General features: G+C 39.5%; 2 protein-coding genes across 29 annotated transcripts in view; one reads left to right on the forward strand and one right to left on the reverse strand.

Annotated features, from left to right (window-relative positions):
• Nucleotides 1-532: 532 nt before the first annotated feature.
• On the reverse strand, nucleotides 533-10,811 carry LOC107129130 (uncharacterized). Of its 6 annotated transcripts, none has more exons than XM_045387585.3 (4): nucleotides 10,330-10,811; nucleotides 10,003-10,071; nucleotides 4,191-4,260; nucleotides 533-4,108 (listed from the first exon to the last, which is right to left on the reverse strand). In XM_045387585.3, exons 1-4 carry the CDS (start codon nucleotides 10,384-10,386, stop codon nucleotides 3,960-3,962), a joined length of 345 nt encoding a protein of 114 aa, XP_045243520.1. In that variant the 5' UTR covers nucleotides 10,387-10,811; the 3' UTR covers nucleotides 533-3,959. The 6 variants fall into 6 exon arrangements, with proteins under 6 accessions (XP_045243520.1, XP_045243521.1, XP_045243519.3 ...); XM_045387586.3 differs by having other exon boundaries at nucleotides 4,191-4,237; nucleotides 10,003-10,086; XM_045387584.3 differs by having other exon boundaries at nucleotides 10,003-10,086.
• MAGI2 (membrane associated guanylate kinase, WW and PDZ domain containing 2) overlaps nucleotides 9,847-16,087 on the forward strand; it is a 1,469,004-nt gene continuing 1,462,763 nt past the window's right edge. For all 23 annotated transcript variants that reach the window (XR_006696500.2, XM_045387570.2, XM_045387574.2 and 20 more), the window contains exon 1: nucleotides 9,847-10,639. Coding sequence is in view for 22 of the 23 variants with exons in the window: in XM_045387570.2 (XP_045243505.2) it covers nucleotides 10,339-10,639 (301 nt within the window). In the remaining variant the exon portion in view is untranslated. The remainder of the gene's footprint in view (nucleotides 10,640-16,087) is intronic.

The raw sequence follows: 16,087 nt of genomic DNA on the forward strand, positions 1-16,087 counted from the left end.
TAAAACTTTATTAAAATGCCTAATCTCTACACTATAAAATATATGCAAACAATTTAAGGTTGAAACTAGATATGATTTATAGAACATATATAGCTATTAACTGATCAATATCTTAATGAAAATTAACTGGACATAAAAATATTCACAATCGTCCTTAAAGAACATGAACTAGGCTTGGCACGGTGGCTCACGCCTGTAATCCCAGCACTTTGGGAAGCCGAGGCAGGTGGATTATCTGAGGTCAGGAGTTCAAGACCAGCCTGACCAACCCCATCTCTACTAAAAACAACAAAAATAGAAAAAAAAAATTAGCTGGGCATGGTGGTGGACCAGTAATCACCGGAGCACCGTAATCCCAGCTACTCAGGTGGCTGAGGCAGAAGAATTGCTTGAACCCAGGAGGTAGAGGTTGCAGTGAGCCGAGATTGTGCCGCTGCACTCCAGCCTGGGTGTGAAAGAGTGAGACTCCGTACCCCCCCACCAAAAAAAAAAAAAAAAAAAAAAAAGAATATGAGCTACATTGTATCATATATTTATGTAAAATTTTGAATTGTATATGTATTTATTCACAGCATACTTTTATTTACCACCATACATTGTACATTATACAAATCTTGATTACATTTACATTATACATTTATAATATTAAAATTTTGCAACTAGTCTTCAAATATCTGACAGCTTTTGAGTCAGTGAATTATTTAAGAAAAAACTCAGAAGAGTTTTGAAAAAGGAGCAGGTGTGATTCTACAAATTCGATATGAGGCACCAGTGGGAGAAGTCAATTGGATAAACACATGAAATATTAGGAGTGCTTGTGAGGGGGAAGTAACAGGTCTATTGTGTGCAGTGCTGGACAGGCTGCATATGGAGAATGTGTTAAAAGAGCATTTGCAAACATAAGCATTACTCGAAGATATTAAACAGAATGATGGAAGCCTGGCCTTTGATTATTCATTGCTGACATATGCATTGCAGTGATGGCATTAATGCCTAATTATTAAGCTAACATGAATTGACAATGAACAAGTCATGCTTTATAAATAAAAATGTATGTTGTTTGATTTGACTCATTCTTTGTGAACCTATGTGAGCTTCATATTCTTTCTCTCGATGTCCTATTTTTTTGATCTATAGTTTGTGAGGTTCACCTTTTTCCTCTTTAGAAAATGGTGATAGCTTCGCTTTTCAACTGACTCCCCTAATGTCCACTTTTCTTCAGAGATTACAGACAATGGTTTTCCAAACCTCCTGATTCTTTTATTGCCTTAGGATCTAATTGAGAGCAGTTGAAAGATTAAAATCCTCTAAAGCAATTAAATTATTTCTAATTATCCCATGACCTGTTTTAAGCTACAATTTTCTCTCAGAGAAACTTACCCTCCATTTTTCTTTTAAAATTACTCCCCATGATAGAGAAAGTAGGAGACAATTGTCTCAAAACTTTACCAACTTCCCAGATAGCAATCTGCTTGTTCCTCTTGATCTATTAAAATACCATTAAAATTTTGGGGTTTACTTTGTTGGTGTCAGTTGATTTTGTGCTTACTATAATAGATTCATTTGACCCTTTCATATTCACTGATATCTACATGTGCAGTTTTTTTTCCTACTACTGTAGTTTCTCTTATTCATTCAACCTCAGTGAGGAATACAAACATGAGTCATGCTCTCAAAGAAGCCTAGAAGTGAGGCTGAGATATGTCAACAGTTTTGTAATACAAGCCAGGAAGAAACGTGATAAAAGGTTCAGGTAGCATGTACTAAGAGTTCAGTAGATAATGTTACTGTAGGTGATTATGTATAAATTAAAAAAAAAGTTCTATAAGGGCTTTATTTAAGCTGGACTTCCAAAGAATCCCCTATCCAAGAAAATGGTTGGGCCTTAATAGGTCTATAAATTACGTGAAATTATATGTAATATTTGGAAAATGTGTATGTGTGTGCAATACATGTAATACTATATATATACACACACACAAAATACTGTGTATATATGTGTGTGATACAATGTATATATTGTGGTAGAGAGAAAAGGGCAGAATAAGACCCCTAGTATTCATCAAATTCTGAAAGACATCCACACAGAGCGGCGTTTGGAGAGTTCTGCAAAAGTATTAAAACAGTATGATTAGAATTACATTCTCATTGCTTCCTAGTGCTCATCAGCACTTTTGCTTCTCAACAATCTAAGCAAGCATGATGAATTTGTCGTTGAATTTCTTGAAACATGCTTTTCCAGAAACTAGAAAACACATCTGATTGTTCCTTACTATTTTGCAGTAAAATATGTTCATTTCCTTCCCAAAACCTTTTCTTCACCTACAAGTTCACTGATAAAAATTAAACCCATAATATTATTCCTTTGTTTCCTTTCACTTTCTTGAAATTGAAACTGTTGTCATTTTAAATCAATAATACAATTATTTTAAAAATAAGAGGCAGAATTAGAATATGGGCACTAGATATCATACTAAAATAACAGAATACTTAACATTTATTTTTTAAAATTGTATGGGGATTGATGGGAAACTGAATTCATATACTGAGAAGAGCTACAGAGAATAAAAAGAATACATTAATATGTGCATTTAGAAAGCAGAGGGAATAGTAACATAAAAAAGTAGTTTAAAACATAAAAGTAAGAGATAAGTAGTGTTTCATAGAGTTTTCCATAAGGATAAGTGCATGAAAAATGGCAAGATTGTTTTAAAAGATTTAGAATTCACAAACTAGAAAGTGACAGAAATTGAACTACTCACTAACATTTAACAGCGGGGGGTGGGGGGGGATAGATCCAGCTACTTGATGGCATTAAATCAAAGTACTTGAATTTTTGAAGTCTATTTAAAAATCTAGTAAGGAATGCCTATAATTACAAAAGGTATGAGATTGTCTTTTTGAGTTTAGTAGAATATAAACTGATGATAAAAGACTGACAGGCACCAAATAAGTAGAGTGCAAAACAACAACAACAAAAAAGAAAGATAAATTCACGTAATTATATTCAAGCAGTATCACTGCATAAGATTGCATAAGAAAGAATATATTTCCAAATCCCAAACAATACGATCCTGTTGTATTATAAGCATATATTGAATACAATAACAAAAGTATCAAGGGTTCTTGTTAAAGTACCCGTTATCATGTACGTAAAATATTGCAAAACTTTAAAGTCACAGAACAAAACATTTTTTTTTCCTGTTATCTTTTTTGAGATGATCAAATTTCTTCACACTTTGTGAACTGCAGAGTTAAGATGGAGCAATGATTTGAACTATTTGCAACTGCGGTTCCTTCTCCACTCTTTATATATTGTTTGGGCCATGAATCTATGCAAAGAGATGCTTTACAAGAACGTAAGTCACATCATTCAGGACTTTCTAACAACCAAAATGATCTAATATGCTTAGATTTAAGTGGTCAGATTTTGCCTCTTCCTTCCTTTCCTCTCAATGTTCCCAGATCATTTGCAGAGAGATAGGTAACTAATTGACAGTGTTGTTTGAGAGTAAATTCCTGAGTTACATAGAAGTTGGACCAATTATTCCTTCATAAAACTAAAACAAGTTCTAAAATAGTTGTATGAAATGCAGAAGCACAATCAATGAACATTATTCTTGACTGAAATGAAACAGCCCTGGTGCTTTCATGCAAACTTAACTGCTATAAACCTAAAAGATGCAATCACCAAAAGATGTGAAGTCTTGAGATAAAGATTAGCACTATAAATGTCATTTGATATCAGATAAAATACACATTTCTGTACATGTGATTTGAAGAGTCCAAGCCCCTAAAACTTCTCACTAACCCCAAGATGCCTGAATTTCTCAACATTACATTTTCACATTGTAATACAGTTTTCTTTCCTGGTCTTTCCTCTTTTCTCTGCCTAGTAAAGGATGTTATAACATTGCAGTTCAATGTTTTTCCTCTTCTTCTATTTTCCACTCTGCTGGTTATGGCCAACGAGTCAAGGTTGAAAGTGTCCCCATATATATCTCTGCAGCTCGAACTCTCCAGAACTTGGGCTTGTATTTCCAGTTACTGGACTTAAGCTGGACACACTCACAGTGTCCCTGGACTGGGCCAGGAATGCTGAAAACCACTGCACAAACATGAAAAATTATTCTGTAATTTAGACAAAGTTTGGAGAGAGAGTCACATTTTATCATAGTATAAATACAAACCTGCAAAAGAGCAGAATCCAGGACTGGGCCAGGAAAGCTGGAAACCACTGAATAAACAGGAAAAATCATTCTGCAATTTAGGCAAAGTTTGGAAAGAGAGTCACATTTTATAATAGTACAAATACAAACCTACAAAAGGGTAGAATTTAAAATCCACATGAATTTGCAGATGAAAACTAGAGACAAAATAAAGCTACTTTTGTGGGGTTGAGTATGTCATTGTTAGAGACAGTGGCAGAGAAGTCTAAGAAACTCCATACTGTGCTAAATAAATCCACCTTTTAAGTGTGGATTCATTTTTTTTTTTTTTTGTGGGCTTTTGTTTTATTTTACATTCAAGGGGTATAATTGCAGATTGGGTTAACATTTTTGTGTGAATATTGAAACAGTTGTGAAAATAACTTTATTAATAGGAATGATCACAGACGAACTATGAAATAGATCGAGTTTGTGTCTCACCATGTCATCACTATCTCTCAAGTCTGCATAGACCCAGTGTTTATGCAGAGCTGTCCCCAGCTCTTGAAGACACTGGTTTCTTAACCTCAGTTTCATGGATAAGTATATTTTGTCTTTTCTTCATTGATATGTGCTCTCCTGCATTCTGTTATTGTAAGACATTACTATGAGTGTAAAGAGATAATCGTTTAATACTATCAGTAAGAATTCATATATATATTTTTATAGAAAGAAAATATGTGTGTATATATATATATTCTTTCTTTTTTTTTTCTTTTTTTTTTTCTTTTTTTTAGACAGAGTCTCCCTTTGTCACCAGGCTGGATTGCAGTGGTGAGATCTCAGCTGACCACAACCTCTGCCTCCCAGGTTCAAGCGATTCTCCTGCCTTAACCAAGAATTCATATTAAAGCAGTGGTCATTTAATGAAATTTTGGACACCCTCACTTTAGACACATCTGCTATCAGGCAAAATTCTACTGAGCTTTTACACTGTGTCAGACAATGTGCCAGACACTAAGAATGCAAATAAAACATAGAACCTGGAAAGTTGTGTTTCTGCAAAGGATACATGGAGACATAAATAAAAGCTGTGTTGGTAACAGAAATGAGAATCATAAAATGCTTCCAAGAAAGAAAGTGGGCCCAGAGGTATTTCTTTGAGGGTGAGCAGGCAGGGAAAGGGTTGCATTTCGGGCAAACACAAACCATGAAATGGCCTAGTGAGCCAAGGAAAGTAAGGCGTTCAGCTTTGGAAGAAGTAAAGGGTTGAAAGGAGAAGTGAAGACACAGGCCTGAGCCTTAGGTAGGACACCTGGGTCAGCTGTCCCAGTCCCCAGACATGGTGGGAGATTGGCTCAAGCCACTGTACCTTACTGTCCTTATCTGAACATAATTACATTTCAATGTTGAAATTCCTGTTTTAATTATATTCCAAGGAACCTAGAATAGATGGCATAAAGGGGCCTCCTTTCATTTGTGTTCATCTTGGAGAACCCACATTAGCTTTGTTGCCCTGGATTCCAGTCTCAGAGTACATGCAGAAATATGGCTGAACAGTTAAAAAGTGTGGGAAGGAGGATCCAAGGAGGATAAGGAGTTTGGACTTTGCTGTGTATTTATTGGGCGGCACTGGGCGGTTTTAAACACAGAAAAAAGGAGAGGTTTCAGAAAGGTCTCTTGCATCACAATAGAGATTTTTGAGATAAAAGGGAGAAAGAAAAACAAACACAATAATCGTGGAGTACTGATATTGACAGACTGGACTCAGAAACAGTGTGGATAAGACACTGTGTGCCCTACAGTACTGTAGTCAGCAAAATAATGGTCCCTCTAAAAAAGGTACCACAACTCTACCTCCTATTGGTAGTGTGATTTGCGGCAATTTAAAAGCCCTGATCCTCAGTTTCCTCATCTGTAAAAGAAAAAAAAAAAAAAGAAACAAAGAAAGAATAGTAATGTCTTAAGTCAGGATCCCCAGGATCAAACTCTGAGATGAAGATTGTTTCTGCAAGTGATTTATTATAGAAATGCTATCGGGAAAAACTAATCATGTACCACAGTAAGCAAGATAGGGAAGGAGGTTTCAGGCAAAATCCTAACATCAATATAATTCTACAGGGGAGTCTCAGAGTGTAAATTACACCTCAGGTTTTCTTGCTACTAGAGGCAAGAGGGCTGGTCTTTTATACTCTATAGGAAAGTCCTTGGCAAAGGGCATCTTGGGAAAGAAGTAAACTTGCAGGTGGTTTTGTCTGGCTCTCTGAGTCAGTAGACAAAGTGGGTCTAGTAGTGTTTGGGCATTCCTCCAAAGAGAGTCTCGGGGAAGCCTGCAAGAAGCAAAAGAATGCAGAAGCTAGAGGAAGGATACTCAGTTCAACCAAAGGGATCCTAGGAGATTTGGGTGGAGACCATGTCTGCCACAAGCATCTATCCCATAGAACTCTTCTAAGAACTGAATGCATTCATATCTTTCTTTCTTTGGCTTTTAGGATTCCTAAACTATTTTTCTTCTAGAATAGTATGCAATATTTAGCGTTCTGCTCTACACTTGGAGTGCTTAGTGATGAAATAATTTTTTCTTGACATAGCATAAAATCCAAAAAGGGTAAATAAAGTGAATGTGAGGAATACCAAAATAGAGAGAAAAAATATAGTCTGATCCCAATTTCTGACTCCAAGGATAGTGCTTTCCTCAGGGTTCAACTTTTATCAATCAAGATCCAGTCAAAGCGTGTTAACTATTAGGAGAGGAAAAAAGCCCACTAAAGAACACAGCAATAGTGATTGTTGGGAATAGTCACTATCTGTCAGGCTACAGGAGAGTACCCAAAGAGAGAATAACTAAGAAGAACTTCCCCCTACCCACCCGCCACCCTACTAAGCCTGAGAGTAGGACCTCATTGGAAATAATATGGCTGTGGTCCACTTAATGATCCAGAAATTTAAGGTGTCACACACTGGGCTGCTGAGGAAACCATCAGCTGTGTTTTCAGTAAAACTTGCTAGGAAGCCATTCCACTGACATGCCAGCAGCACTCCATAGAAAGACACACACTAGGGAACTGGCCAAATTTACTGAAGATTATGTAACATGGCCTTCCTGCACACCACTGGTCAGAAAGTCACTCACTGGCCACCACACGGTAGGAGCAAGCAGGAAAGCACTGGAACCAAGAAAAGGAGCCCCTTTCTTTCTGCAGTGTTTCCTTAGCACCTTCTATTGACAAACCTAAACATTGTGCCAACTGACCATAAAGACGTTTACAGATTTCAACTCTAATGTCACAATTTAGGGCAAAGAAGGGTGGCTGTGAAGTTGAAGAGTGCTAAATTAACTGGCACACACCCCAGTGACACGTCTGGGATTTGGGGGATGGGAGAAGCATGCTGTTATGCCCAAATCCTGCTCCATTTGTTTACTTTTTTCCTAATTGCCCCCTGAAAGAAAGCGCAGGCCCAATCTTTTGGGACACTACATACTGAGAGCTGGTATGACACATGGTAAGCGAACAGAGAGTTCAATTCAGTAACTGAGACAAAGTCTAGAGCTGAACCACTTGGGTCTGAATGTTACCTTCACCATTAACTAGATTTGTAGCCTTGCAAAAGTTCATCCTTGTATACCTCAGTTTCCTTACCTGTAAAAGGAGATAACAGTACCTACTTTATCAAAATGTCAGGAGAAATGAAGTATTATGTGTAAAGCCTATAGAACAACATCTAGCATGTAGTTAGAACCTAATAAATATTAGTATCTTCCATGAATGGTAGCTTGTCATTTGGTTTTACAATATAAATATTCGGTTCTCATAATGAGTTTCTATTTAGAACTATGCCTCATAATGCTAACACTCAACTTCTCTGGGTGAGATTAGGCTTTGCTATCAAGTCTTGCCTACTCCTGGGCATTGCTTGCAGATCTGGCTTCAGATCCTGGCACTGCCCCTGGCTTACTGAATAAGCTTCACTAGTGCAGCCAACTTATGGAGGATCTGTTTTCTCAAGTGAAAAAAGACACAAGGTTAAACAAATCATCTTTAAGATCTCTTCCAGTTCTGACTACATTTGATCCCCCTCATCCCCAAGTAGTAAGTTATACCTGAGGGAAAGAGGAAGGGAATTATCATTTCGAACGCCTACTCACCTGTGCCAGGAGAGCACTGCTGTGCCTGCTTTCCCTGATTTCATTCTCATCACAGTCTTAACAGATTAGTATTTTTAAAGTCCACTTAACAACTAAGAAAGCTGAGGCTCAGGAAAGTCAGTTTACTCAAGATCACATTCTCAGTAAGCAGTAGAGTTTGGATTGAAATCTGGTGTTTCTGTTTGTGTCGACTCAACATTTTTAACTGTACTGTTTGCCTCCGACATCACCTTCATCTCAGACATTAAGAATCCTACCTGTTCAGTGCTTTTCATCCTCTGCCTTAAAGAGATAAGTGGGTGTGCAACTTTTTTTTTGTCTGAAACATATCATTTAAAAGTTAAGCAAATGAAATTCATTTACCAGTTACAGGAATTAAAAAAAAAAAATCACTGTTAATGTCTCACAGAAAATAGCTCTCCTGTGGAAATCAGCAGCCTCCCTGCATCCTTTTTTGCCCCTATCCTCCCCTCTCCTGGATGCAAACCTGGCGAAAAGAAGGGAACACTGGTTGGGGTCATCGAGCTGAGTTCCAGCTCCGACTGTGCCATTTTCACTCTCGGGAGCCTTCTCCCCTTTCTCTGTGACTAAAGGAGTGTTGGGCCAGATCGTCTTAAGGTTTCTTCCCCAGGTACAAGCCGACTCTGGTGGCTTTCATGGGCAGGGGAGCGCCTCTGCCTTCTCTCGGCCGCAGGTCCCTAGTTAAATTGTCCATTTTCTCTGCGGAGGCTGCTCATTGCATCCGTTACCTCCACCCCTAGCCCTGTAGACCCTTTCTGTTTCCCCTGCTTGGGAAAAGCGAAGCCCCTTACCCTTGGATAGCCTTTCACTAGACTACCGCAACCCTCCGCGAAATTCCCCTACTGGCGGGACGCGCGGGAGGGGGCCTGCCCGGGGGAACGCGAGGCTGCTTCCCCTCTGCGCAATCAGGGTACGCAGCCTCCAGTTCTCTAACTTTCTCCTTCTCTAAGAGGGAATTTCGAGAACTTTGAGACAAATAAGTGACTGTATAGAGGAAGACATGAAACCTCTCTACACAGTGAACTCCCCCAGGCCACAAGTCTCCCAGGGCTCCCAGGCCTTCTCCCGCAATGCCCCGCTGGGTCCCCCGCCCCAGTTCCTTCTCACGGCAGGATCCCACGCCAGGAGGCTCGCAGAGCCCGAGATGTGGCACCAAGAGCGCCAAAGTCCAGGTCCCGCTAGTTCTGCTCCATAGGAGCCCAGGTCGGAGGAAGTCAGCGCGTCCTCCTCGCACAGCAGCCTGGCGCGCGGCTCGGCGGCACAGAGGCTGAAGAAAGGTCCGCACTGGCTCGAGGCCCTTCCTGCCGGCCTCCCCACGCCGGGCCTCGGCTCCCCTCCTTCCCGGCTCCCGCCTCCTCCCGTAGGCTGCCAGGCGGACCCAGCCTGCCTCTCTCTCTGCCTTCACTACCGGGTCAAGCTGCGGAGGGAGGGAGGGAGGCAGCGGCGAAGCCCTCCCTGGCTCCCCACCCGGCGCGCGCGCCCCTCCTCCCCTGCCTCCTCCCCTATGCCAGTACAGTACAACTAGTACACACACACACACACGCACACGCACCCTGCCACTGCAGCTGCCATGGATATCAGCTAACAACACACACCCAGGCGCGCGCGCGCGTTCCCACTCGCACCACGCAGGAGTGGCCCCCGGCATCCCTACCCTCCTTCCCAACCCCCACCGCACCCGCTCACCAGCTCGGTTACTGCTAGCTCCCGCTGCCGCCGCCGCCGCCGCCGACGCCACCACCACCGCTTCCTCTGCTGCGGGGCCACAGCCTTGAGTGTCATTCAAGGGACAGCACAACCTCACCCAAGCTCTCCTACCTCTGCCCAGCCGTCCCTCTCATCCTCCCCCTTCCTCGTCCACACTCCATCCAAAGAAGAGGGAAAGCACCGAATAGAGGGGGGAGAAGGCAAAGTCTGCTGTTCTTCCCCCTGGGCCCCCTTGCTCCTCCATCCTCATTCTCTCACCACCAACCCCCCTAACCCCAAGGAGCCCCAGGAACTGAGGCGACTCACCCCACTGCCATGTCCAAAAGCTTGAAAAAGAAAAGCCACTGGACTAGCAAAGTCCATGAGAGTGTCATTGGCAGGAACCCGGAGGGCCAGCTGGGCTTTGAACTGAAGGGGGGCGCCGAGAATGGACAGTTCCCCTACCTGGGGGAGGTGAAGCCCGGAAAGGTGGCCTATGAGAGCGGCAGCAAGTTGGTGTCGGAGGAGCTGCTGCTGGAGGTGAACGAGACCCCCGTGGCGGGGCTCACCATCAGGGACGTGCTGGCCGTGATCAAACACTGCAAGGACCCCCTCCGGCTCAAGTGTGTCAAGCAAGGTGAGCGCAGCGGCTTGCTCAGTGTTTTGCCGGGCGGTGGGACCGCTCGGGGCGCAGGGCAATGAAAGGGTGGGCGCGCATGTTGAAAGGGGTGTGTTGCGCGATGATGGGGTAGGGGCCAGAGGGGACCCGCAGTGCAAGTGAGTTTCGCCGGGGATTCCACTTGGGGGCTAAAGGGAGGGGAGGGGCAGGTTGCGGTGTGGCGTGCAACTTTGTTTGCTCAGTTAGACCCTCCCCTTTGGAAGGTGCTCGGCCTGGTCTGACCTCCTCAGAGATCCTGGGGCAAATTGAATGTGCGTCAGTGGCATCACCCTAAGTGGATGAAGAGCTTTTGGGGAATGAAGGAAGGAAAGAAAGAAACAAGGAAAGGGAGGAAGGGAGAGAAAGAAGGAAGGAGCAACTTTAGGGTGCAGCGGCATCACCAGCGGGTCTGGGAAGAGAGGGTGGTGGGGTGAGCGGAGAACTGCGTCCAGCGTTTCTGGGGCTGGGCTGGAGACGCCTGGGTTCCCAGCTGTCCCTTAGGGATCCGTGAGCCACTGCTGGCGAGGAAGGGAAGGGACAAATTGCTTTGGGCGATTTGACGGGTCTTCTGTAACTTTTCCCCTTCTTCGCTCCGCTGTCCCCCTCCCCCGCCCACGGTCTTGTCATGTGGGCATCGCGCGTCACGTGCGCACTGACTAACCCCTGCGCTCACCCCTAGCCAGCCCAGCGGAGGAGGCTCCGGAAGAAGGCGCGGTGCTAGGAGCGCGGTCTAGTGCTGGGCGGGGGTCGGAGGAGATGAATGGTTGTAGGCAGGACTTTACTCAGAGGTTGCCCTCATAGAGTGGAAGTTCTCTGTGGTTGGGCTCTCCTCTGGCTCCGATTTGGGGGGCGTGTTTTGGAGGAGGAGCTGGATGAAACCCTTGCTGGTTCCAGCCCAGGCTCCCTCAGCTCCAACCTGACTTTAAAGAACCTCGATTGGAGGCTGTGATGTAGATTTGGAGAGACTGGAATCATCCAGAACTCTCTGTCTTTGCTTGAAAGAAAATTATGGTGCAGAAGGAGAGAAGAGTGAGATAAAAGTTTCAATAGAGGACAACTTTAAGTAGAATAAAGTAGTAGCTTTTTTTTTTTTCTTTCCCTCACTGCACAATTCATGTGCGGTATGTATGGATATTTGTGGCACAGGCATATCAGCCTAAGGGTTTGTTGTTGTTGTTGTCGTCGATGTTACACTGTTTGTCCTGACTCAAAGGTGGAATTGAGCATGTCATTACCTGCATTTTGCCACTTAATCGTGATCAACTACCAAGAAACGCTCTTACGGAGATGTACTGCACTGTAAAATTATTCTCTAAAAAACTTGTTTTAAAGTAAACAAGAGAAAAAGGAGTCTTGGACAAAATTTCTCAAATGTAAATTGCCATACAAGAAAATGTTTTTCTTGGGGATTCTTGAGTATTAAGAGTATTAATTAATTGAGATAGCTATTATAAGTCAAGGTAGCTCCATACTATACAACACTGAAGGGATATGAGTTTGGTAGAAAAGAAAATAGAGTATCTTGATATTTTTGAAGATAAGATACCTAAGGTTCAAATACAAAGCTTCATGTTAACATGTTCGACGTGAAAATAATACCTTATAGGAATAGATATAAATGTTAAGATCTTTGGGTACAAAAAGTCCACTATGCAACTAATGAGCATCGTTTTGTTGGCCAAATGCTTGGTATTTGTCGTGGAACATGGCTGCAAAAGTTAAGTGTTATTAAATTGGACTTAATAGAGTCCTACAAAGGGATGCCCTATTATGGTTTGCAATGATCACCACATCTTAAATGTTGTGTTCAATTCTGAGCACGCCTGGTTGAGGAGGATGTTGGCAAACTCACATTAGCAAAGAGTAAATTCAAAAGAGAAAGAAAGATTATTGTGTATTATAGATGTATTCTATGAAACGCAGTGGAAAGACTTAACTTGGAGAAGTGAGAATAAAAGCTATCATTAAATAGCGAAAAGCTATCAGGTAAGAAAAGGAATTCTGACTATCCTGTGATAGCCCACAGGACAAAATGGTGATAAATCTATGAGAAATTTTAAAGGATGAAGCCGCTTTACTTTGATTAAATCATGAGCTTTCTAACAGAGTTTTCCAACAATTCGTGAGCACCCTGTGATGAAGTTCCCGTCATTGTGGGTATCCATGAAGAAGCTGAAATGATCATATGCCACGGATTCCTATATAAGATGAGGACCTGGATTCGATATTATTTGAATCCTGCCATAATTCGATCTAATGTGGTCTGTGATCACTCTTGTATTGAATTTTATGTGGAAGATTATTGCTTTTAAAACTAGAATATATGCTTATAAAGTGATATATTGAGGAGAAACTCTCTTTTCATTCTATATTAACCCTGTTTCGTGCTTCACTGGTTCATTGATGATAAATTTGTATAATGATATTCACAGAAACCCATAGGAACCCGATTCATCTCCTGAATCACTATTGACAAAAAACAAAACAAAGTTCCTTTTACCTTGTGTGGACTAAGTAATTCTCTTGTACTTTCTTTTAAATATGATTCATATTGCTATTCTAATCTTTTCCTTGTTAAATCATAGATTAATTTTATTTATGATTATAAAATGAAAATTTCAGAAGCTTTACTATAGTGCCTGTGTGTCTTAGGTTTCAATACAGATGTCTTTTACTGGAAAATCATTTAGAAATTCTTGGCCCAGTAGTTATATTTTGAGAGAGGCAAAAAACTAGCATAGCTGAAAAACTTAACCATGTTTGTTTAGCAGTTGCATTTTTAAAACATTAATGAGATTGATTTTTGAATATTCATTCTAACATTGGGTATTATACAGAAACTACATGCATATCATAGTTTAAGGAAGATTTTATAAAGAAAAGATAATATTTGAATAATAAGAATATTGTTACTAAGTGCACCAGGTAAAATCGCATTATTTACTCAATTTTTATTCACTTGTTTGCCTAATTTTACATTACAGTTATCATAATTTTAATCTGTCATAATTTTAAAAGGAGGTGAGTTGTTGGGATTTTAAGACATATTACATAGTATATATATATATATCATAGTGTTTCTACACTGTTTAAATACCTGCAAAACAATTTTTAAAACTGTTTAATTAAATTCAAGGAATTCTCTTTTTAATTTAAGCTTTCTGCTTTTAATCCACACAGTAATAAACCACATATTAAAATATGGCTTATTGTCACACCCAATTACTTTTTATGAATGATGGCATTTTATTTATAATAATAAACTTTCTGCACCAAAGGATGTAATGCTAAATTAGCAGTAATTCTATGATCTCATTAATGCATCAGACCCAGTTGAAGAAAGTTTTTTGAGTGATGTTGAGATCTATATGGAAGTGCTAAAGGTCTTCTTTCCTTTTTCTTTTCCCTTTTTTAAGGTTTGCCACTAAAGTTCACAGCAGCCAGTTACACAGGCCTTTGTGTCCTACATTCCTTGCACTATGGCTGCTAATGCCTGTAATACCGCATAAAGACCTACATAACCTGGACTTATTTTCCCATTTAGGATCTCACAATGGGAAATAAAAGGCAAAAAAAAAAAAAAAAAAAAAAAATCTAATTCTTCCCATGTGGAAGATGGGCCAAATAAATCCTTTGAAATTCAGTTTTAGAGAAGATCTACATTGCTCTCCCTCCTACTGCTCCTTTCAAAGATACCTTCAAAGGAAAGTAGATCCACATTTATTAAGAGTCATACTTTCTTCTTGACTGACTTCAGGCTAAAATAATAGAGTCAAATCTCTATACTTCTTTGTATTGAAAAGGTAAAAACAAATTATGTCAAATTTTCTGTAAAGATTGACTTTTTTCCATAAAAATGTGAGATATATGAATAGTATTGTTTAATAAACAATAACATTGTTTAAACATTTTGATGAGTTTATTATTTTACAAATAAAGTACCATTAATGTTTTTAACAAGGTTAATGAGACAGTTCTCTTGGAGCATAATTTATAAGTGATTTCAATGTAGTTTTTTGGTAGGTGTAGATAACTTAAATGGTATGACCTCAAATGTTAAATATGATTATTTGCTTTTTATCTGTACTATCTCTGTTCTTGACATTTGAACTGTTTAATCTTTTGGCACGTTTATTATGCTCACTTTCCTTTTCATTGCTTGTAACTCACAAATTCACTTTCATAATGAGAAAAGCATATTCACACTTGACATCTCTGATTGATTATAGTTTAAGTAATGATTTTCAAATATATAGCAGACCCTGGCAGAATCATTTTCCTCAGAAGGTGGGGTAGAGCAATGGTTAAAGGTACACTCTCCTAAGTAGACCACCTAGTTTTGATTCCTGAGTATGTCAGTTAGTGCTAGCTGTATGAACAAGATAACTAACCTGGGGTAGTAATGGTACCTTAAGAATATTAGATAAGTTATGTATTTAAATCGTATAGTGTCTGGCAGGTGACAAGCATTATGTAGATTTTAGTAAATGCTATTGCAAACATATTGGTCATTTTGAGCTAGTGACATTATGAGGTGTTTTTAATTTTCAAGATATTTTACTCAATTCACATTAACTGAAAAATATGAAATGATTGACTAATACAGAGTAATTTGCAAGTTGTATTTTAAGGTTTTTATGCATAATGAAATAAATATTTTATTTGAAAAGAATTTATTTGAAGGATAATATCGATAAATACAATGGAACATATTTTCACCTTTTAAAAATAACTCCCACTGATCCTGCCTTTCCATGTAAACATCTGCTATTTTGTATTTATTTTATACTTTAGACATAGTTTATTTTTACATAGTAATTTATTTTCTTCATACCCCATGTGTTTACTCCCAAAGAATTGGTGAATATATTGAATTATTTACTCTAAACTTGACAACATAGAAATCCTATTAGAATTTATTAATTTAAGTTTAAGAGTTTATACTTCTTATATTAATACATCATTGTAGTTGAGAGTAAGTATCATGCTGTTGAACTTTTACTTCTCAGCTAGAAATTAAGCACCTCATAAAGATAACAATAATAAAACAGTTAATTCATAAGTGTTCACAGTCAACAATGTATAATGAAGAAATGCATCAAATTCAGCAAAAAGAATACTTTGCATTTGTTAGTATTGCAATGTAAATAAGTAAAAATGCAATTTGTACTGCATTTTATAGTATTTTATACTATACTATTTTGTAGTATCTTATGCTACTGTTAAAATACCATTAAATACTATTTAAATCCTATTAAAGTACTATAGTACTATTAAAATACTATTTTATAGTATTTCTATACTTGGTATGAAAGTAATGCAATATAAATAAGTCAAATAAGTCTCTGTATTAATACTGTTACAAGCCAACAATACTTCCACTGCTAGCTCCCCCATGATTTTTAGTTGAATTAATCCTATTTTATG

Source organism: Macaca fascicularis, chromosome 3 (genome assembly GCF_037993035.2).
Source record: "Macaca fascicularis isolate 582-1 chromosome 3, T2T-MFA8v1.1".
NCBI classification, from domain to species: domain Eukaryota; kingdom Metazoa; phylum Chordata; class Mammalia; order Primates; family Cercopithecidae; genus Macaca; species Macaca fascicularis.

What these genes read in the sequence shown, in the direction of transcription:
- LOC107129130 (XM_065542415.2), bottom strand. Translation starts at nt 9,964, where the DNA reads ATGCCGGGGGCCACTCCTGCGTGGTGCGAGTGGGAACGCGCGCGCGCG. An exon ending in TCCTGGCGTGGGATCCTGCC is followed by an intron (nt 8,615 to 9,423) that starts GTGAGAAGGAAC and finishes GATATGTTTCAG; the next exon opens with ACAAAAAAAAAGTTGCACAC. An exon ending in TGGATTCTGCTCTTTTGCAG is followed by an intron (nt 4,109 to 4,190) that starts GTTTGTATTTAT and finishes ATGTTTGTGCAG; the next exon opens with TGGTTTTCAGCATTCCTGGC.